Here is a 24,668-nt window from a genome sequence, read left to right on the forward strand (position 1 = left end):
ACAGCCATATAAGGAGACAATGGAAAACGGAGCCTCAAAAATCCTGCTGGTTTCCTGGTTGCCATTTCATCTTGGTTTTGCCTGTAGCTCCCGTTCTAGGGCACCCACAGACAATATCTTTGCAGTTCTGGAAAATTCAGTGTTTTCTTTCCAAAGCTATCAATTATATGCATAGTCGAGCATCTTTTTGTGACAAAATATCTTGTTTAAAACGGGAACGTTTTTCATCCAAAAATGAAATTGCGCCCCCAGAGTTTCAAGAGTTTAAGCCTCGGAAAGAAGAGTAGCAAGCAGTCAAAAAATATATTTTTCTGCGTCGGTAGGTCTACTCTGTCTGGGGTGGAAAGGTAGGCCCAACTTTTGAAAGCACCATGTTCAGATTCCTAATGATTTCATTATTTGCAAACAGGGACAGATTCATTGCAAACAAGATACACTGATTTGGCATTGGAGAAAGATGATAAGATGAACACATACTGAACAACAACAAAAAAAGATGTAGAATTGCGTGACAGATCTATAATAGGCAATTTATTATTATTTATTATTATTATTATTTTTTTTTTTTGGGGGGGGGGGGTCTGCAAATACCATGATAGATTCCACCCCTACTTTTTTCAACGGTGGTCTGTGAACACAGGACGGAAGAAATGAGGCTAAAAGGTAGGCATGTTCTCTGCTATCCACTTTATATTTGAATCATTATTTTGGGTGTAGGGGAGGGTCACTTTTCTTTTCAAGCGTTCAGGGAGGGTTTAGGAAAAATGTATTTTGCAGAAGGGAGGGACATACATTTCCATTTTAGAGGTCAGATTTTCTCCATGTGACTATTATTATAAATAATGTTCACTCCCTTCCTCCCTGCTGATTCCGAGGGACTACGATTTATGGAAAATGTAGGTATTTTGGTAAATTAGCTATAGACAACTTTACAGAAAGTGAAGTGGTTTGGCGGTATGTTAAAAAAAGAATCAGGGCACTGTGGTAACATTACAGTAAAACCTGAGGGGATTTTATAGGGGTTTTTAAAAAGTATACCGTTTTCACAGATCGCAAAATGTATAAAAAGTTATGAAAGGTGCTGCAGAGGCGGTGTGACATTTTGACTGACATCAGCTGTGAGTAGGATTGGCCACTGTACAATAATAAATGGCAAGTTCCTGAATTTAGACAGGCACCTGTCAGGGTTATAAAGAGAAAAAGTTCAGTGAGAGAGCATGAAAGAGAGATAGTAAAAGGGAGGAGAGAGACGGACAGAGAGAGAGCGAGAGAGAGAGAGAGAAGGAGAGAGATAATTCCCTGGAGTGAAAGAGCCAAACAGTTTCCCAGGTACTGTCGCTGCGAGTCTAAAAAGTCACTCGTTTTGCTGTTAACACTTCCAGGTGCTAATGTAACACCTGCTACACCTCCTGGAGGGAGGTTCTGCCCGCGTGTGTTGACAGGGAGAGAGACTGCTGTAATGGTCAGAAGCCTCCAATCTCAGACGTAATTGGACTCCCTCTAAAAACATTCAATGACAAGTGCTTTGTCATTATCACACGTCTTGTTATGGATATTTCAACTTCCTGCTCTCGGAATCGAAGGGAAAAGTTTACTTCTCATTATTCTCTATTTTTGTTCATGTCCGTCTTTTCTCAAAGCACACTTTGTCCATGTGCCTAACTATCACAGCAATAACTGAATAGCGTAATTGGGACTAAAATAGGCCTACTGCACAATAATAGTGCTGAATACCTCTCCCTGAAGCAAAACCACCATACAGTAGGTATTTAGACAGCTATCACTGCCCCAGGAGACTGGCTGGTGAATATATATATATATGTATTCCTCTCCATCTTGTCTCCCTCAGTCAATCTTGGGCAAATATTGGAGTTAAATTGAAAGTGAGCGTTTCTTTAAGAGCGGCTTCAGATAGGGCCCAGTCATCACTTGGAAAGAGGACCCTGGAAGACGTGATGTTTCCTCTGAAGCCGACTAGCCCCGCGCATACGAGCCACTGACCAGTGACCGCCAGCGCCATATCAATGTAGAGAGAGAGAGAGAAAACACAGTCCTACACACAGAGAAGATGGACAGGGAACTGGGATGGGATTGATGTGATGGAAAACATGTCCTGTAGGAGGACCTACAGATGTTGAGAAAATGTAGTGTCGTTTTCCCCCCCTTATTGTCAAGACAATAATAATACCAATACTGTATTTTTTTGGATAACAGATAAATATTCTGATACGTTTGACATCGTGCTTCTATAAAGCCGGACGGTATTATGTTGCTTTACTTATGAGACGTCACACTAACACACCACAACCAGGATTATCTCTTGACCCCACCCTGACCCTAAGACAGAACGGGACATTTTATTCGGCTACCTGAGAGTACACCTGTGATAGAGGTCAGTCACACCCAAACGCTTGGAAATTAGCAGGTGGAAACCATGACATTGACCGCGACCGTCCCCTCATCTGGTCGCATGCTGAAGCCTATAATCTAACATAATGGAAGGGTGGGTAAGAAAGTAACAAACAAAATAAAACGGGTGAAACTTGAGCCAGGGTGCAATGCAAAGACATGAAGCCTATGAATTATAGAGGAAGGCAACACGGATACTAGGGTGCTTATACCTGTTGAATGTGAATGAGGCTCTCTCTCTCTCTCTCTCTCACACACACACACACACACACACACGGTCACAAATGCATGCAGAAAATTAAGTTGATGTGTGTAGGATGGGATTCATGACAGGTTGGTTATAGGTTGGTTATATTTCAGTCTTCTGTGATGCATAATAATATTGGGCTATAAACTCAAAATGGAATACATTTCAACTCTATATCTGACATGGTACAGGTGTTTAAGCCCATGACCATGTGTGTGAGGTGTATACTTTTGTTTCAAAGTAGATTTGTTTAAGACTACCAAGAAACACTCGGTGTGACTCTGGTTTAGCCCACTGCAGTAAAAGGTTAGAACACAAAGCCAGTCTGGTGAAAACACGTTATAATATATTTCAACTTTGCTGTATGTAGTGTACCTTCTAATGAGTCATCCTACACTAATAGAAATTACCTTGCCTCAATGTTTTTTGTTTGTTGCCAGAACACACACACAAAAAAAACATTTAAAAGTTCATACTTTAACATTTGAATACCTTGACAAACTAAAGCTGAAAGGATCAATCGTTCGAATTCTCAGAAATAACAACCGCACAGACTATACGTGGCATATTTATTTGACTAAACATGTTGTGAAATTACTACCAACGTCTGAAGCTGTGATTTCAGCCAGCTCCTGATCCTTCCGAAAGAAGTGGAACTACAAAAGCAAATAGGTCTTTGGAGATAGAAAGCCCTAAATGTCATCCAGCTGCTTTGAAGGTGACTGGCCGGTTTTTGTTTTTCTCCACTTGTAGCTCACAAAAAAACACTGCCAAAGCAGAATGACTGACTGCCTGCCACCGCTTTCAGGGGACACTTTACACTGGCTCACGCCTTCATCAATAAGGCAAAAACCCACACAACTGTCAAGGCTGAACCCATATTGACCATCTCCCTTTGTTCTGTATAGACAAACTCTGTGGCTAATAACACACTATTGATAGTCGAGAACACAATTTGGTTGTTTGCGCCTGCTCGTGTGCATTACCAGATTCCCAGGATTCGGAACCATGATGGTCTTTAACAATAATTGAAATGAACACGTGCAGACTATACAGGGAAACACATGCACAAATGTTTATGACACAAGCAAGGGCAAAACATGGTGCAATATGGGGATTGGAGTCTTCTAATGCAAACATGTTGAAAATCTTGCACAAAGCTGATTTGGTTAAAGTTCTGTCTTGTTTCCATCATCATCATGGACTTCATGGTCATTTCAGACCTCATCTTGTGGTGGGAAAAGAGCAGGAGGTAGATATATAGCGGGGAAGGAGGTAGAAGAGGGTAAGATGGAGGACGAAGGGAGGAGAAGACACGAGAGAAAAGAGGACAGGACAGAGAAAGGCTCTGCCTGTCTAAACTGTGAAATTTCTAGCAGCAAAACAAGTTGGGCTGCAGCTCGACTGGCGTTCACAGTGTGGTTGAAAGGGATCGATGCTGTTCCTTGTAAACTGATCCCCTACGAACACTGTCTGAGATGACCTGGGGCAAACACACACTGAGAAAGGCATCTCCTCATTCTCAAATTGGAACACTATTCCCTATTTAATGCACTACACAGGACACCTTTTCCCTCTAAATGTGCAGCACTATAATGGCAGAAGAGTTGCCAGCCCATGGAAATACAATAGCAACAGCTGAATCTTTCAGTATCCTTTGGTTTCCTGTCCCTGTCATTTCAGATTGCATATCTAGTTCAAATGCATCGTTGCCGAATTGCTTGCTACACACAAGCAGCGATGCACGTTTGGCTGCAGGAGTTTTTACATTGTATTTGCTATTTCTAATTGCTACTAACCCTCTTCTGTGTCTACACGTATCTTGTACCAGAAAACAGTGGAATTTGGTGCCTTCTTCCATTGACGTCCTGTATAAAGCGCAGCCAGGAACCAAACATCCAGCCTGTTCTTGCTACTCTCTCTTTGACCATTTTGCGTAATTAACTTTACCTCCGATAGACCTTACTCGATCAAAAGCTCTTTCTCCCACCAAATGCAACTGTGATGACAAGCTCCATATAAGGGCATATCGTGTGCAGGGTTTCAAGCCACGAGGTTACACATGCACAGTTGTTACCCATCTCTGCTGCTGTAGTGGTCGGCTATATAAAATAATTACATAAAATAATCGCAAATGTTTTAGGTGGAAAAGTACACATTTCCTGACTCAAAACAAACGATTGTTCTTTTGACAAAAATAGCTAAAATCGGCCCGTATACGTTCAATAAAACAATGAATTTGTCCACAGTGAATCCTTAATTCACTGAAAACGGAGCAGAGCGAGGCCTGTATCCAGCAAAGACACGAGTCACAGCTGTCTCAGTTCTGCAATCCATGGAAGAAAAAGGGGGAGAGCACACACACCACTGAACTTGTTTAAATGTATGGGGTCCCTTAAACTTCTCCTTTAATGTACACCGTGTACAAACATTAGGAACGCCTTCCTAATATAGAGTTGCACTGCCTTTTGCCCTCAAAACAGCCAAATTCGTTGGGATGCTGGCCCGTGTTGACTCCAATGCTTCCCACAGTTGTGTAAAGTTGGCTGAATGTCCTTTGGGTGGTGGACCATTCTTTATACACATGGGAAATTGTTGAGCGTGACACACTCAAACACACTCAAACTGGTGCACCATGGTACCTACAACCATACCCCTTTCAAATACACTTTCATATTTTTGTTTTGGCCATTCACCCATACTCATAGACAATCCATGTCTCAAGGCTTAAAAATCCGGTCTTCTGCTCTTCGTCTACACTGATTGAAGTGGATTTAACAAGTGACATCAATACGGGATCATAGCTTTCACGTGGATTCACCTGGCCAGTCTATGTCATGGAAAGACCAGGTGTTCCTAATGTCTTGTATACTTAGTGTAATTCCCGAAGGCTCAGTTTCCATTCCAAACCCTTATAGCTAGGTAGATAACTTTGTGGTGTCGTCATGTTTACCTGTATTTGAATTAGGACATTTCATCAAGAACTCATATTAAAATTGTGACCACAAGTCTTTGCTTCAAGCTCCACAAACAAGCACAAAAGGGCAAACAGTGGCCCATACACAACCAGAGTGCAAATGACTACTGTTCTTTGTGATGTAAAGAGGACCATTCTGTCACATGATTGTGTGCATGGTCTGGAAATCTGTGCGAGTCCAAGCACACACAGACACACCTCTCCTGTCTCCTGGAGAACGCTCATGGGCCCCAGAGCTCTGGAGGATCTAAAAGCCTGGATAAATATGTTGAGTGCATATGTTACACTGATATCAATATGAGTCTGAACACAAACAAGATGCAGTCTGACACTCACTTGGCATTGCAAATGTATTCACGACCTTGTGGCTTGTGGCTGTTTTGAGATGTTTGCTGGTTAAAACGTCACCTATTTATCCAAACCAAACAGTACATTCATTCAATTGGGATATGTGGCGCAGCGGCGGTTTGTGTGGATACCATTATCTTAATTCCAAAACAACATGCTTTGACCCGCCTACCACTTTCGATTAATTTCTCCTCATTTAGATGCTTTCAATTCACAATACGTCTTCAATTTTCCGTTTACCAATGGTTCTCCCTTGGTGTTGGAAAAGTTTGAGCTTTTTACAGTTATCTTTTCATTTTTTCACTTTCATTAATCTCCCATGCTCCCTGATTGTTTCCTTTCGTCCACTTCGAAACCACGTTAAATTATTCATGCCTGTTTTCCACAAATACCTTGGAGATGGAATTAGCAAACAAACAATGCCAGAGACACTAATCCCTGTCTACAGCGAGATCTTCTAATACACTAGAGCTCAGGCCGGCTGTTGACAGGCGTCTGTTACTGTCTTCAACTTCGCCGATCACAGAGCTGTTGACACAATAAACATGTTTACAGAACGACACACACACACCGCCGTAGTACTACTAGGATAATACTGGGTAACAATCACAAGGTTGTGTAGGGCAGCCCACAGAATGATTCTTCTTGTCAACTGTATGACAGAATGTCCTCTGTATTGTCTTAGGAATTCAGCATTCTCTGTATTATCTCTCCAAACCCCCATTGTCACACCTCTGAGAAGCAGTAACAGGGCATTCGGAAAGTATTCAGACACCTTGACTTTTTCCACATTTTGTTACGTTACAGCCTTATTCTAAAAATTATTAAATTGTTTGTATTTTATCCTCATCAATCTACACACAGTACCCCATAAAAGACAAAACAAAACATTTTTTGCAAATTATGAAATATAACATTTACATAAGTATTCAGACCCTTTACTCAGTACTTGGTTGATGCACCTTGGGCAGCGATTACAGCCTTGAGTCTTCTTGGGTATGACGCTACAAGCTTGGAATACCTGTATTTGGGGAGTTTCTCTCATTCCAGATCCTCTCAAACTCTGTCAGCTACTTTCAGGTCTCTCCAGAGAAGTTAGTCTGGGAAGCCACTCTGGTCCCAAAGCCACTCTTTCATTGTCTTGGCTCTGTGCTTATGGTCGTTGTCCTATTGGAAGGTGAACCTTCACCCCAGTCTGAGGTCCTGAGCGCTTTGGAGCAGGTTTTCGTCAAGGACCTCTCTGTACTTTGCTCCATTGATCATTCCCTCGATCCTGACTAGTTTCCCAGTCGCTGAAAAATGTCTCCACAGCATGATGCTGCCACCACCATGCTTCACAGTAGGGATGGTGCCAGGTTTCTTCTAGACGTGAAGGTTTGGCATTGAGGCCAAAGAGTTCAATTTTGGTTTCATCAGACCAGAGAATCTTGTTTCTCATGGTCAGAGTCCTTTGGTGCCTTTTGGCAAACTCCAAGTAGGCTGCCATGTGCCTTTTACTGAGGAGTGGCTTCTGTTGGGCCACTCTACCATAAAGGCCTGAGTTGTGGAGTGCTGGAGAGATGGTTGTCCTTCTGGAAGGTTCTCCCATCTCCACAGAGAAACTCTGGAGCTCTGTCAGAGTGGCCAATGGGTTCTTGCTCACCTCCCTGATCAAGGCCCTTCTCCCCCTGATTGCCCAGTTTGGCCGGGCGGCCAGCTCTAGAAAGAGTCTTGGTGGTTCCAAACATCTTCCATTTAATGATGGAGGCCACTGTGTTCTTGAGGCCCTTCAATGCTGCAGAAATGCTTTGGTACCCTTTGCCAGATCTGTGTCTTGACACAACCCTGTCTCGGAGCTCTATGGACAATTCCTTCAACCTCTTGGCTTGGTTATTGCTCTGACATGCATTGTCAACTGTGGGACCTTACATAGACAGGTGGCTTTTCAAATCATGTCCAATCAATTTAATATACCACAGGTGGACTCCAATCAAGTTGTAGAAACATCTCAAGGGTGATCAATGGAAACAAGATGCACCTGAGCTCAATTTCTATTTCATTACAAAGGGTCTGAGTAATTATGTAAATAATGTATCCTTTTTTAATTTTTTTTATAGAAATTTGTAAAAATGTCACTTTATTATATGTAACTTATTTTCATCTTGCCTTCTCTCCTCTCCTTCTCTTCTCAGGATAGAAGACATGATGTTCTAACACTGGTCTAATGAAAGTCATAGTTTGCATGCCAAATGGCTTCCCATTCCCTAAAAAGTGCACTACTTTTGATCAGAGACCTATGGGCCCTGGTCAAAAGAAGTGAACTGTAAAAAGAATAGAGTGCAGTTTGGGACATAATCCCACTGTAAAACCATCAAGTTTTTTTCACTGTAAATAACTGTATAATCAACAGTATCCTACTGTATAAACTGAATACAGTAGATTACCGTAAATGACATTGTGGAAAAATGTTCCTAATTGATGTATTTTGGACATTACCATAATGATTAATGTATTTCGGACATTATCGTAAAATATGCTATATAAAATACAGAAGCAGTTCACTTACTGTATTTTGGAATGTTCAAAATAAAATGCCACACAGACCACAAAGTCAACAAAATCAAAGCACATCCACTAAAGCAGGGATAGCCAACTCGATTCAGCCATGGGACGTTTTTTTTGTCAAAGCATATGGTCGGAGTTCCAGAACACAATTACAATAATTTGTACACTGAACATTTACCACAACTAAGCCCAGAAAGAGATGTATTTGAAAATAATAATAAATAATAATAACAATCATTTCATAACCTAATTACATTGAGACGCGATCCCGTCTCTTTTTATTTTATTTATGGGAATACTTGGTAAACAGATTTCCTGAATGAAACTCCCACATAATTAGCCACCCGTTAATAAGAGTGCTGTACCAATTTGACTGATGTGGTATCACTGCACCGTCAAATAAAATGTGTATAGAGGACAGATTGGAGTGTAGCAAGGCTTAAAGTAACTCTCTATTGAAAGTCTTGCTTTAAAAAGTAGTGACGTTCAAACAAAGCTTCCTGAAGCATTGAGGTTTTCTAGCGGATGGTGTTGAAAATAATGTAGATTCATTACTCGAGGCTTTGATCAACACAGTGTACACTAGTGGCACCTGCTGCTCAAAATAATTCAGAGCAGCCAGATTACTATAGATGACATCCCACACCCCGTACTGCATGTGCAGTGTGCATGCATCCTTTTGTCTTCTACCAATACCAAACAAATGAGGTGGTAACGAAGCTTCTGATGTCATTGATCTCGTGCTTCTGATAAAGTGATACAGGCATCAGAACACTGCTTCGAAGTATACTGCTTAGCGATTTCAACTCATGCCTCAGGGCTCCGGGCAACGTTACATCACTAATTTAAAAAGGTCCAGTTGCTGTTAATTCATATCCAAATAATATTGTTGACTCATCCTATATTCATATTTGTGGCCAAAGCATAAATTGGTGAAAAACGCTTACAAACCCTTCCTCAAACTCAAACTGCCCACACTCATTTGTTGTTGGTGAACGCCCATACCATTCCAACACAGAAAAGCTGCTTTTTAACATAATGTTTTTTGGGGGGGGGAAGAAAAACTATTTCACTCATATTGTAAATAATTAAATCGGTCATATTTCATAGAAATCTGGAAACACTGGACGGTTACTTTAAACATTTAATGGTTGAGTAGGATTTACCATGTCCTTTGGTCTGTTTTTTTTGCTGTAGTAAATGTTAGGAAGCCTTTGTTATGGCATCTAGAAGTGCAAGTGATATATAATACCAAAATATGGCCATTTATATAACATGCACTTCTGGGGGACTTAACAAAGGCTTCCAAACTGGCATTCTGGCATATGCCGTAATATGTAAATACATTACCTAGCTGCTAAGCTGTTTGCAGCAATCCCATCTAAATTCTGTCAAATACTGTCAAATAAACCCCCATCTCCCCTCAATGAATTGAATTTCTTCATTCATTACAGTTACCCTAATAGCATTACAGTAATGCATTGTACTGTTGTTTTACAGTAATTTACAGGCAGCCAGTAAGTTATCATAAAAACAATGGGAAAAAATATCACAATAACAGTATTGGATACTGCAAAATATGGTACAGTAACACACTGTACCTTTTTTTATGGTAACTTACAGGCACCTGGCTTCCTGTAAGTTACCGTAAAAAGACCAGGAAAGGGTTTACAGGGCATACTCTGCAGTCTCTAGGCAAAGGGATAGATTCTCAGTTCAGTCTGGATACCAGGGAGAGTGAACTGACCACTCACTAAAATTAGACAGCTTATAAACTGACAGCCTTCACAGTTGGTGCTTTAATAGAGTATGTGAGTATATTATAGGCTGACAGTGATCCCTGCGAGACTACAGGATGTAGTCATGTTAGTGTGCTGGAGTGAGGGTTAGCATGGTGATCTTACAAGCGAGAGTAAACTTAATCCCCTGATATGGGAGATCAATGCTCGTAGCTGAAGTTTGAAGTTTCTCTTAGCCTGCAGCTATTGGAACGTGTGCATGCGCCCCATACACAAATTATTGTCACTCATTCCCATGACCGTAAACATAGATGAGATGGATATTGCGTCGATCACAATGTATAAATGGGAAATGGAGTGGTGATGTGTGTCATATCGAGTAACCATCAACAGTGTGTTGCATTGTGTGCTTGTGTGAGTGTGTGTGTCTCCTGGAAGAGGTGATGCGAGGAGGCCTTTGAGTGCTGCCTGGACTGACAGGTGATGGTAACACGGTAGAGAGAACAGACACACAAACACACACACACACACACGCTGCCAGGGGTACAGACGGAGATGAGAGCGAGGAAGATTTTGATCACCACTCTGAGGCCACTCAACCAGAGAGAGCAGACAAAGATCTCACACGCGCACACACACACACACACACACACACACACACACACACACACACACACACACACACACACACACACACACACACACACACACACACACACACACAGAGAGAGATAAAAGTGATCTCTAACCTCTATGATCATCGATACAGATGTTAAAACATGAACACAAAAACACACACACACACACACACATTTCTCCAGCCGTTACTGTCAGTGTCTGGGTGAGCGGGAGATAAATCCCATTACTTTGTGTGAGGAGCCTAGGTAATTATGTTTGGCATTTTGACAAGTGTTTGTTGGACTAAAGGTCAGCTCTGCATGGAGAGAAGAGGGAAATCAGTGTTCTATGAAACCCATAGATATAAAACACAGATATTCGCCATTGGTGATCTATGCTAATCTGATCGGCTGGAGGGAAGACAGAGGCCAGCATTCTATAGTGTAGCTGTTATAAATATATATGTGTGTGTGGATATCTTTCCCTGACTGAGGGGAACGCAGTGTATCAGTCTCTCTACATTGAAATTGTATCTAAATTATTTATATATTAATTAGATCTCTGCTTATTGTCTCTCTCCCCCTGACTGCATCTCTCTCCCTTTCTCCTTCCCCCTCTCCAGATATGCTCCAGATGGCCCCGGCTGCTGGCCCCTGTCAGTCCAGAGGATCACAGCTCATTGACCAGGGCTGTGGTTCTCACGGTCTGGAGGCCGGGGCACCCTGCTGGGCCCCTGGGATCGACCAGCCATGACAGTCCAAACAAAGGTGTGCCTCACCCCCAGCCGGCCAGCCTACACATCCTCCGCACAGCCAGCCATCCTTGACCACAGAGTGTGGACAGTGCGTCCCGATCACTGTCTGAGCTTCATAGGGGGGCGAATGCAATTAGTGTGATATGTTAGTGGTTGGAAGAGAAACAAATACTTGGTAGACGTAACAGGATAGAGTGCCATACTTATACATGATGTCATTGACAAGATTTCCCAATAGAATGCTGTGAAGCAATCTGTCCAGAGTAAGCAACAACAAAAATGAAGCATCATCAATTGCATATCCAATGATATGCTGAAATAAATGGAAGATAATGCAATTTGCTTTTAAAAAAAACAGACAACATTTTATTTTTCAGATGTTTCACAAATGCATGTAAATGTGTTTAACACTGTATGAATGATCTTGGTTCACATACAGTAATTGCTCTAAGGAAACAAAAACAAACCATGCATGTTTCCACCTATCCAGTTACTGTACACAGAAGAAACAAAAAATAAGGGAAAATGAGAGGGGTATTACATTTCCCGTGGCTAAAGAAACGTTGGTTAGCAGTGAGCGTAACCAATTTTGACAGAACCAATTTCCCGAGTGAATGTGATTTACATGTTTGCAGAGCAGTCTGAAGTATACAGCTTTTCACCACATTCAGAACCTCATTCGATCAGAGAGAGAATAAGGAGAGAGAGCATAAGCAAATAAAGGAGCAAAAACAAAGTGTCTTTAATGACACATTGCAACATTGTTTTTTACAGCTTGGTCCGCAAGCCATCAAAACTTGAATCAATCATTTCCCGCATGCACACACACACACACACACACACACACACACACACACACACACACACACACACACACACACACACACAATAGCCTAGTAGTTTTGATAAAGCAGCCGCCTTATGTTTTGTTTTCTAGCCATGCGGGGATTAGTGAGCACAGGTCTTTGTCCACCAGTTTTCCAGTTGAGCAGAACACAAGAGCTCCTAGTAGCTCTTACCTTCACTAATACAGTGAAACCTCCCATCATGCTTTTCACTCCTTCTACCAGTAAGAACCCATAGTCAAAAGATGGCAATACTTTGAGGTAGCAAATTTCCTCCTCTTTATACTGGGCTCTGGTTAAAAGTAGTGCACTATATAGGGAATAGGGTTCCATTTGGGGTGCACACTTTGCTTTCAATGGGATCTCTACCGATAAGAAGTATTTTCAATGGGACCTTTCTCTCCCTATAAGATGGCTTTTCAATTACATACAGTGCCTTGCGAAAGTATTCAGCCCCCTTGAACTTTGCGACCTTTTGCCACATTTCAGGCTTCAAACATAAATATATAAAACTGTATTTTTTTGTGAAGAATCAACAAAAGGTGGGACACAATTATGAAGTGGAATGACATTTATTGGATATTTCAAACTTTTTTAACAAATCAAAAACTGAAAAATTGGGCGTGCAAAATTATTCAGCCCCTTTACTTTCAGTGCAGCAAACTCTCTCCAGAAGTTCAGTGAGGATCTCTGAATGATCCAATGTTGACCTAAATGACTAATGATGATAAATACAATCCACCTGTGTGTAATCAAGTCTCCGTATAGATGCACCTTTCACATTCAACCCAGAGCATCTTCATTTCACTTCTGAAGTAGCACAGTATGAGTATTATAGTTATAAAACATTCTGGAAAATAATTTATAATAATGGAGAATAATATAATTTCAGTGCACTCGGAAAGTATTCAGACCTCTTTACTTTTCCCACATTTTTCCACATTTTACTTTCCAAGAGGACAATGACTCTAAGCACACAGCCAAGACACTGCAAGGAGTGGCTTCGGGACAAGTCTCTGAATGTCCTTGAGTGGCCCAGCCAGAGCCTGGACTTGAACCTGATCGAACATCTCTGGAAAGACCTGAAAATAGCTGTGCAGCAACCCTCCTCATCCAACCTGACAGAGCTTGAGAGGATCTGCTGAGAAGAATGGAAGAAACTCCTCAAATACAGGTGTGCCAAGCCTGTACTGTCATACCCAAGAAGACTCAAGGCTGTAATCGCTGCCAAAGGTGTTTCAACAAAGTACTGAGTAAAGGGTCTGAATACTTATGTAAATGCGATATTTCCGTTTTTATTTTTAGTAACTTGGGGTCTGTGTACCCACATCCATACTCACACATGCAGTCAGAGCCAGACCTAGCCTTTTGGGGGCCCTAAGATAATCTTTCAGTTCATTTCCTGCAGTTCTTGCCATGGGATGTAGAGAAAATGTTGCAGTTTTAAAGAAAGTTTGCTGCAATTCTACACATTTTGCCATAGGTCGGAGAGAAATGTTGGCATTTTTTTTATATGATATCTGAGTGAGAGTGATTAACAATATCAATGAGGGCCCCCCCAGTCGGTAATTTGACCATGATTACTACAAGTTCAGATCTAATTTACAAACCTACAATTTATTTTGCTGACTTGGGGTCATTGAGTGACTTTCTGTGACTGACATAAGAGAAAACTGCTAATACACAAACACATTTCAAAATTGTACCTTGTTTATTCTACTATTCTAACTCCCAACAATAAGTTTAGACAGAATTCTCAATTATTTTGTCATTTTTGGAAAGTGATCCACGGGCCTACAAAAGGGGGAGAGGGGGCAGTTGCCCATCCCTGTACTATACATTGCCCAACTGAAACAGTGTGACTGTCTAAGGGGGATATATAAGTATTCCTCCTGCCATTGTAAAAGACATGCTGCTTGCTTAGTGAGTACCACTTCCTCCTGATTCGGCCCATACCTGCCGTGAACTTCCGACCTCTGCCTTGTTAGTACACGTGACCGCCCTCCCTCAAGTGTCTTAGCTGATCGCGCCACCTCAAAAGTTAGCTAAGGAAGCAACGCAAGCGGGACACTTAAGGCTGAGGAGTAAGTTTCACACATCCCCCATGTGTTACACCATGTACCGCTCAGTCAGTCATTGGTATTCTGGTCAGTCGGATTCATAATTCATCAATAGTGGTCAGGATGCTGATCATGTCGACTTAACATTTGGTCTGACATTTCAGCCCGAACTCGCTGCTGTCATTAGCTCTCCCCCCACGATGACTAATCAACAGTCGAATCACTCCACAGACACGGACAGACGCGCACCAGCGTGGAAGCATGCAAGCATATACGCGCACACACACACACACACACACACACACACACACACTGAGACATCTCAAACCGAGTACTGATAGACGTACCCATAGGGGTCTACAGCACTAGAATTGGGGAGTGACGGTTATTCTGGTGCTTGCACAATCACAGCTTCGATACACATGTAGCACCAACCAATCCAGACACCTTTTCATCATCTTTCAGACTCAAGTCACACACAACCCCAAGCCCCGAACCCCCCTTCCTGAAAAACAAGTGATCTTATGTGAAGTAATGTGATAACATGGATCTACATGTGAAATAAATGTGACATTTCAAGTGTTTCACAATTGCAGTTCAACATGTGAGAGTTAGATTTTCACATGTAAAAGTTTGTGAAAGTGCGATTGTCACATGTTATTCTCCTCACATGTGACAATGTGGTACTAACATGTAAACTCTGAATGTAATACAACATATGGTTTCACAGGTGAACAACTGACCTCACATGTGAAAAAACAAAAATTCTGCAAATATCACCTGTTTGGGAATGAAAATGACATGGGAGTTCTCAAGTAAGTGGTACACTGTTCAGCTAAAATAGTGTAAACAAATCTTTAATCAATGAGAATATGATTATATTTAACATGATCACTTAGTACTGACTTTTCAATAAGACCCCACCTGAGATTTGAGCTCCCAACCTCTGGATTTAGGGTAATATCTTTCTGCAGCGCTGCAAAGTCTATAGCATTTCTATACACATTTATCACCCATAATACATCTCTGCACTTAGAAAAAGAGTGTCATTTGCACTTCTATTTTAGTTGTCCATTAATCTGACTATTCTCTCATCATTGATTTCATTAGCAATTTTAGGGTTTTTCTGTATAGTTGTCTAATGTTGGTGGGTAATATTCTGTTTAGTGTTATCTCTCAATTACTATGATAAATATAATGATTTTTCTTTAGTGTTTTTTTTTAACAAAGCTGAGATTGACTTTAAAGTCCAAAGTGTAGGGACACAGGTCAAATCAGTTAATAACACAAACATGGTGGCATAGCAGGAAGATCAAAATGCCGTGAAAGAAGAAGCTGGGAGTTCAAAATCCCAGGTGAGGACACGTTGAACAATAATTAGTCTACACACACACTATGTAATCACGTATGTCAAAGTGGGTCAAATATGCCAATTGCAAAACACGGTGACCGCGTGACATTCTGGGGAGATCCTAACTGCTCTTTCTTTTATTTATTTTTTTGCAGGACATGATCTGTGAAAATTCATATGAAAAATACTGTGAAATGGGTGAAGATTTGAAACCACACGTTAAAGGTTTTGTGATCACATTCGAAAAACACACATTTGGAACTTCTTGTCATTCAAAGCATTGCATGTGAAGTGTTCCAAAAACACATGATTTCACATGGCTTTTCCGTAAGGGCCTTCTTCCTATTTCCTAGTGTTGTTGTAGCATCTCTGTAAATGGATAGGACAGAAACCAACCACTATAGACCACCCAATAATACATCAGGAGAGTGGTGCCAAATTCCACTGAATGAAACAACAGCACATTTTAGCCAATATAAAAAGGCTCCATGTGGTTTGTGTTAGTGTCGTTACTGTTGTTGTTCCAACCCCAATGTTATTGACTGTTGGACTGTTGCTCGCTGCTTCTCAAAGTCATTTCCAGCCGAAGCAAGGGCGTCACACTCCCTTGTTGATCAAGTTCAGACAATGCCAGCGGTGCGGTGTAGTGTAATGCGGTGCGGGAGCGATGCATACTGAAATAACAAATCCTCCCCCCCCCACTCTCATCATGACACCTTTCTATCAGACCACATCAAACTGCCTGGCTTTACGACGGCGAGCTTGTCTGAGCCTGTCCGTCAGTCTAGCGGATGTGCGAGGAGAGCAGATGAAGCCCATCCAGGGTCACCCTCTACATCCCAAATGGCACCGACTCCCTATATAGTGGGCTCCTTTTGACCAGAGAGTGCACTAAATAGGGAATCGGCTGCCATTTGGGCCACAGCCTATGTATCTGAGTAGGACACGCTTGTCATCCTGTGTGAAACACAAACATGACAAAATATTTGTGCGAATCAATGATCAACTCTGCTTTGAGACGATCAGAGGTTTTACTGTAACTTCCCTCAATAGTGAAACCAATAAATGATGATGAGCACGATATAGGTAATGATTAGTGGGTGGATTTGGGAGGATATCGACTGGTGCAAATGAGAGAGAGTGGTCGTACCTGCAACGTGGGCCAGATCTGCAGTGCTGACATTGTGAGGGTTGGAGCCCACCCTGAAGGTCACAGCTGGACCCAGCACTCTGAAATATAGAAGCAAAAGAGGAAAAGCTAGCTACACCCCAAAAACTCAGTTTTCTTCAATTCAACCGCAGACCGAGGTAGAAAAAGACTGAGAGACAGAGGACTAGAGAGTAGAGTGGAGAGCAGAGAAAGACAGAGCGACTCCCTGAGAGCTTCAGCAAGCTTCAAATCATCTAACATCTTTAATAGCAGCCAGTGGAGGGGGGTTGTTTTCCCTTTCTGTTTGAATTTGAACAAAACACCAAACATGAACGTGTGGCACTGTACTGCAGCTGAGAACCTTCACTTTGCCCCTTTGGCTACCTGTCTATTTGCCCCCTATGTCGAGCTAGTAAACTGAACACACTCTTCGCTCTCCAGTGCAGTATACATGTTTAACTATGCTAATCATGGCCAAAATAGAAACTAACCAGACTGGACGGGATGAAGAAACTCCCTACAGTCACAGTAAAACAAAAATATCTACAGAAGCATAGTCCCAACGTAAGCAACAATCCCAACAGAGACAAATCCTTCTCTGAGACCAATAGGCAGAAAGCCAACAGCAATTGGTAAAATAAAATATATTCTGCAGGGTTTAATGGTGGTGTGACAAACTTAGGTCTAAGGTACAAGCCAGGGCGTTGTTGTATTGCAATACATTTGATATACTATGGTACTAAGGTCTTTTACATCTTGCCAGGGAGAAAACCTTTTGCCTGATTACAATATTATGATTCACAAGCCGTTGAATCGAAACAGTATTGCAAAAAGAGGTATCAAGGTATCTCTGACGAGGAGGAGTAGGAGTAGGAAGGATCGGAGGACCAATGCGCAGCGTGGTACGTGTTCATGCTCTTAACTAAAACAATCGAACACGGGAACAAAACAATAAACGACACGTGAAATAACCAACCAAAACAGTTCCATGTGGAACACACAGAAAATAAACACCCACAAAACACAAGTGGGAACAGGCTTCCTAAGTATGATTCTCAATCAGAGACAACTAAGGACACCTGCCTCTGATTGAGAACCATACTATTTCAGGCCAAACGCAAAACACAACATAGAAAACTGAATTTAGACAACCCACCCAACTCACGCCCTGACCATACTAAAACAAAGACATAACAAAGGAACTAAGGTCAGAACTATAGGTCACTTACGGCCCTATATAGTACTTTAGTACCTTTGTTTCTATCAAGAACATAAAAGGGTTCTTTGGCTATCCCCATCGGTGTACCCTTTGAAGGACCCTTTTTGGTTCCAGGTAGAACCCGTTAAAGCTCCATGTAGAAGTTCAATTCCTTTCCACAGAGGGTTCTACATGGAACTCAAAATAGTTCAACCAAAAAGGGTTATCCTGTGAGGACAGCTGAAGAACCCTTTAGGAGCCCTTTTTTTAAAGAGTGTAGAGCAGTGGCTGAGGGGAAAAGTCAGAATCCCAGAAAGCGTGAGGTGTGAAGGGGCATCGGTTAGGTGAAGTGACACCCCGCCTCCCCAATATGACCCTCATAAACCACCTTTATTCAGACTGTATCCCAGATGGGATCCTATTCCCTACGTAGTGCACTACTCTTGTCCGGAACCCTATGGGCCCTGTTCAAAAGTAATGCACTACGAAGGGAATAAAGTGCCATTTGGGATGAATTTTAAGTCATTTTTCACCCGTTGTGTTTGGCCTTGGAAGTCTAGTTACTTCCAGCCTCAGTGTATAAACTGGGGGGAGATCCATCATCACACTGCCAGCCTACTGTAACCCAGCCTGAGAGAAAACTATCCGTCACAGCCACCATCGGAGACATGGGTTGCGTCTACAATAGCACCCTAATCCCTATATAGTGCACACCTTCACTATATATGGAATAGTGTGCCTTTTGGGATGCAATCAGGGGCATAGCTTTGAATGAGCATTGAATTAGCAACTTTCCTCACTGTTAAATTAATTTAATGCCTTCCAGGGTTCAACATTAACGCTTGTCCACTTGCAAGTAAAACAAATTGTCGGACAAGCAGATTATAGATTTAAATTGTCCGAATGGCCACAACTGCAGGATATATAATACTTGGGATCAGAGACCAGCAGCCTTACATTGTCAATACCAGTCATAATAATGCATTTTATTTTTTGAAGTGGTTCCTTGCATGATACAACATAACTTTCTGTCACTGTTTTGGCTTTTTTTTTTTTTTTGACAAGTGACTGAGCTTTATGACATGTAAAAAAATCTGTTCTACTTCTCTGATGGACAACCCAACTAACAACAAAGGTTCCCACAACTTTAGAGAATGTTCCCTTAAAAGTCTCATTAGGTCACTAACTAAAGTCTTCACAGGGATTTTCCCGTAACGTACAAGGAATATTTCCAAGAGAACATTCCCTTAATGTCAAATAGATCATACCCAGAATGTGGTTGTTCTAGACATGTTTCTTGAGAATGTAGCAAAAGCATTCATGTACCAGTTTTCGGTGGGTTAGGAGAATATTCCATCAACGTCCCACCACAGAACATGGCTGCCATGTTCTCAGAACATAAGTTATTCATGTTCTAGAGACGTCTACAGACGTTTCATGGGAATATTGCAAAACCATTTGTGCCCCCTCCCCCCCATTTTTTTTATTACAAATCACGTCTTGTTACCGAGCCAATTAAGGCCCTGATTGGTGAACCACTGATCCATTCACAGCTCTTTGTCTGTTGGCAAGGTTAGGGATACTCACACACACAGTGCTTTTAAAACACAGTGTACATGATGGCATTGTGCATGTTAAATTTTTTAGTAATCATTACTCAATATGTCCTCGCCCGGGATTTGAACTCACAACCTCTTGGTTGACGGTAGTCCGATCGTCCTGCTATGACCATGTTCGTGTAAGGAATATTCTCCTAACCCTCTGGACACAGGAATGTTCCTGCAACATTCTCATGAAACATGTCTAGAACATTCATATCTTGTATTCTGAGAACGTGACAACCATGTTCTGTGCATGTTCGGTGGAACGTTGATGGAATATTCTCTTAACTCTCAGAAAACTGGACGCTTGAATGTTCTTCTGTTTGCTCTGTCAAATGTTAATGTTTTCACAATCTGTCCCACATTCTTCCTGGTGCCAATGGTCTGCCAGGATTTTACGTAGATGCATCTGAAATGAAACGGTTGTGTTTTTCTTCCTACAATAATTGTCTAAATAGACTCTGGAAAAAACAATACTTCATGGTGATTGAGTTGGATAAGTTATCTATCAAAACTCTGCTGGTGTTCTGTGTAATCGAATGGGGTTTATAAGCTCAGTGCTCATATTAGCTCAGTTGAGGGAAGTGTGTGTGTGTTTGTTTATGCACGTGTTCGTCCGCGTGTCTGCGTGTACACGTGTTCGTGCTTGTGCAGACAATGTGTGTGTGACACAAATCAAATGTTATTTGTCACATGCGCCAAATACAACAGGTGTAGAACTTCCTGTGAAATGCTTACTTACAAGCCCAACAATGCAGTTAAGAAAATAGAGTTAAGAAAAGATTTACTAAATAAGCTAACATTGAGAAAAAGGAACAATAACAAGGCTATAAACAATAACGAGGCTATATACAGGGGGGTACACCGAGTCAATGTGCGGGGGTACAGGTTTATCTCTCTCTCTGTCTCTTGGTCGTTGTGTGTGTGTGTATGTGTGTGTGTGTGTGTGTGTGTGTGTGTGTGTGTGTGTGTGTGTGTGTGTGTGTGTGTGTGTGTGTGTGTGTGTGTGTGTGTGTGGGTCCATCAGTTCACCAGGTTCAGTTCAGCGTACCTCAGTGTCTGAGGAGGCCACTCCCCCTAGTGTATATGATCAGTAAAACATTTACATCATCTCTGTAGAGCAAAGAACATCAGCATGGGCAAGGTAAAGTGCTGTTTTTATACATAACAGTATCCAATGTAGAAACTTAAATCCCATCCAAAACAAGCACCCCGAAGATAAACCACCTCATTTGTATTATGATAATCTTTTCATATGGCTCGTATTCTCTTCACTATGGAGTATCTCTTTTCACCTCATTCAATCTCAGGCCGTACGCATACAGAGAGAGAAGCTTGAAATTGTGCACTACGTAGGCAATAGGGTTCCATTTGGGACGTAACTGTGGTCTCAGTGTGTTCTGACCCTCACTAGCAGCCAGAGTTGGCTCACATTGAGACGGGTGCTTTCATAGTCTCACCTGCTGAGCATACTGGAGAGAAACACAATGAGCTCCGGCTCACATCACAGGCAAACAGACGCCCATCATTACTCAATAAATATGCTTCTAACACAGCGCATTTAGTCCAAAAGGAGGGAAAAACAGTGCAGACAAAGGATACATTAGCAGGCATCTATATCTCTGTATATCGGTCTCCTGGAACAGAATAGATAGGAGCTAGCTATCATCTCGGTGTGGTATAATAGAGCCAGTCTGGAGATGCACGACTCAACAACATAAAACCTTGGCACACACACTGCAGCCAGCCATGTCAATGCCTTTCCTTTAGAGAGCAAAATTATTAATTTAGAACTGTTTCTAAAATCAAGTGTATTGAAAAAAAAATAAAAGCAACATGTAAAGTATCCCATGTTTCATGAACTGAAATAAAAGATCCCAGAAATTTTCCATATGCACAAAAAGCATATTTTTCTCAAATTGTGCGCACAAATTTGTTTCCATCCCTGGTAGTGAGCATTTCTCCTTTGCCAAGATAATCCATACACCTGACAGGTGTGGTATATCAAGAAGCTGGTTAACTTCTTCGGGTTAGGGGGCAGTATTTGGAAGTTTGGATGAATGAGGTGCCCAAAGTAAACAACCTGACACTCAGGCCAGAAGCTAGGATAGGCATGTAATTGGTAGTATTGGATAGAAAACACTCTAACGTTACCAAAACTGTTAAAATGATGCCTGTGAGAATGACAGTACTGATATAGCAGGCGAAAACCCGACGACAATCCATCCAGAATTGGCTTTTTTCAGCTCACGCCTGATTACTATAGCTGTGAATGGGAATATAAAAGGAACACCTCCCAGATTGCAGTTCCTAGGACTTCCACTAGATGTCAACAGTCTTTAGAAAGAGTTTTAGGCTTGTTTTTTGAAAAAACTAGCTAGAATTTGTAGTTTTAGTAAGTGGCTTCCATTTTGGCTGTAGTGTTTATTGCGCACTCCGGTGATGGCGCGTACTTCGTTATTTATCTCCATTAATGGTCTCCTGTATTCTCCATTTGAACTTTTATCGTTTATTTACTTATTAGAGTACCTGAGGATTGATTAGGAACGTTGTTTGTTATGTTTGGAAGAAGTTTATTGGTAATTTACGGGATTAATTTGTATGCATTTTGAACGAGGGAAACCGGTGGATTACTGAGTAAAGCGCGCCAATGAAACAGACTTTAAAGAAGGACTTTATCGAACAAAAGGACCATTTGTTATGTAGCTGGGACCCTTGTGATTGCAACCAGATGAAGATCTTCAAAGGTAAGTGATTTATTTTATCTGACTTTCGTGACGCCTCTGCTTGGTTGGACATGTATGTAATGCTTTTGTGTGCGGGGAGCTGTCCTCAGATAATCACATGGTGTGCTTTCGCTGTAAAGCCCTTTTGGAATCTGACAAAGGGGCTAGATTAACAAGAAGTTAAGCTTTTAAATGATGTATGACACTTGTATTTTCATAAATGTTTAATATTACAATTTTTGTCATTTGAATTTCGCGCTCTTCAATTTCACCGGATGTTGTCGAGGTGGGACGCTAGTGTCCCAATGATCCGTAAATAAGTTAATCAGCTTGATAATTACACAGGTGCACCTTGTGCTGGGGACAATAAAAGGCCACTCTAAAATGTGCAGTTTTGTCACACAACACAATGCCAAAGATATATCAAGTTATGAGGGAGCATGCAATTGGAATAGTGACTGCAGGAATATCCACCAGATCTGTTGACAGAGAATGTAGTAATAATTTATCTACCATAAGCCGCGTCCAATGTCATTTTGCCTTACAACCACAGACCATGTGTAACCATGCCAGCCCAGGACTTCCACATCCAGCTTCTTCGCCTGCAGGATCATCTGAGACCAGCCACCCTGACAGCTGAGGAATACTGAGTATTTCTGTCTGTAATAAAGCCCTTTTGTGGAGAAAAACTCATTCTAACTGGCTGGGCCTGGCTCCTGAGTGGGTGGGCCTATGCACACCCAGGCCCACCCCTGCCCAGTCATGTGAAATCCATAGATTACTGCCGAATGAATGCATTTCAATTGACTGATTTCCTTACATGAACTGTAACTCAGTAAAATAATTGAAATTGTTGAATGTTGCGTTTATATTTTTGTTCAGATTATATATATGTATATATATATATATATATATATATATATATATATATATATATTAAGCAACCTCTTTTGTCCAAAGCGATTTACAGTCACGCGTGCATTCATTTCATTTTTATATGGGTGGCCCCAGCGGGTCCTTGGCAATGCAAGTGCCATGCTGTACTGAGACAAACAGGACCACAATGTAGATAATGTCTTCAACTCACAAATAATGGTACTAAGCACCTGAATAGCTGTAGGCATTTATAGAAATAAGGCATACTGTTTGCGTCTCTGGCATCTTTCATATGATACTGTTCTGTGAGAAGTAACCAGACTTGCCTTCTCCTGGAGTAGAGGCTTGAAAGGCTTCTCAGGCTCAGTTCTCTGCCTCCTATGGCCTGGTTCCAGAAGCACAGAACTACCATGAGAAACTAGCTGGGTTCAAGGATAGTTCACCTAGTCAATAAAACATTAACACTGCTATCTCTCTCCAGTGGGATTCTGTGTGAGTGAGTGTGTGTGCGCGTATGTGTGTGAGTGCAGGTGTCCGTGTGTTTATGCATGTGTGCTAGTGTTCGTGTATTAACGCGTGTGTGCATGCGTGAGCACGTGTGTGTGCATACTTATGTACTTGCGCGTGTGAACGTGTGTGTTTCTCATGTTTTCACAAAAAAAGACCATATTATTAAGAACCATGACTGTTTTTTAAATGTGTTTAGAGCCATCAACAACAATAAGGCAGTGATGTGGCAGGGAAGCACAGCTAAGAGCTGCCCAGTGACACAAGCCTACCGGACGAGCTAAACTACTTCTATGCTTGCTTCGAAGCAAATAACACAGAAACATGCATGAGAGCACCAGCTGTACCGGAAGACTGTGTGATCATGCTCTCCCCAGCCGATGTGAGTAAGACCTTTAGACAGGTCAACATTCACAAGGCCGCAGGGCCAGACGGTTTACCAGGACGTGTACTGCGTGCATGCGCTGACCAACTAGCAAGTGTCTTCACTGACATTTTCAGCCTCTCTCTGTCCAAGTCTGTAATACCAACATGTTTTTTGGCAGACCACCTTAGTGTGCCCAAGATCACTAAGGTAACCTTCCTAAATTACTACCGACTCATAGCACTCACGTCTGTAGCCATGAAGTGCTTTGAATGGCTGGTCATGGCTCATATTAACACCATCATCCCAGAAACCCTAGACCCACTCCAATTTGCATATCGCCCCAAAAGATCC

General features: G+C 41.7%; 1 protein-coding gene across 1 annotated transcript in view; it reads right to left on the reverse strand.

The window, feature by feature from the left end:
- LOC135522601 (receptor-type tyrosine-protein phosphatase N2-like) overlaps window positions 1–24,668 on the reverse strand; it is a 280,479-nt gene that overhangs the window by 133,817 nt on the left and 121,994 nt on the right. Inside the window, exon 10 of the mRNA XM_064949026.1 lies at window positions 17,043–17,122. Coding sequence (XP_064805098.1) covers window positions 17,043–17,122 — 80 coding nt within the window. The remainder of the gene's footprint in view (window positions 1–17,042; window positions 17,123–24,668) is intronic.

This window comes from Oncorhynchus masou, chromosome 30 (assembly GCF_036934945.1).
Source record: "Oncorhynchus masou masou isolate Uvic2021 chromosome 30, UVic_Omas_1.1, whole genome shotgun sequence".
Classification (NCBI taxonomy): domain Eukaryota; kingdom Metazoa; phylum Chordata; class Actinopteri; order Salmoniformes; family Salmonidae; genus Oncorhynchus; species Oncorhynchus masou.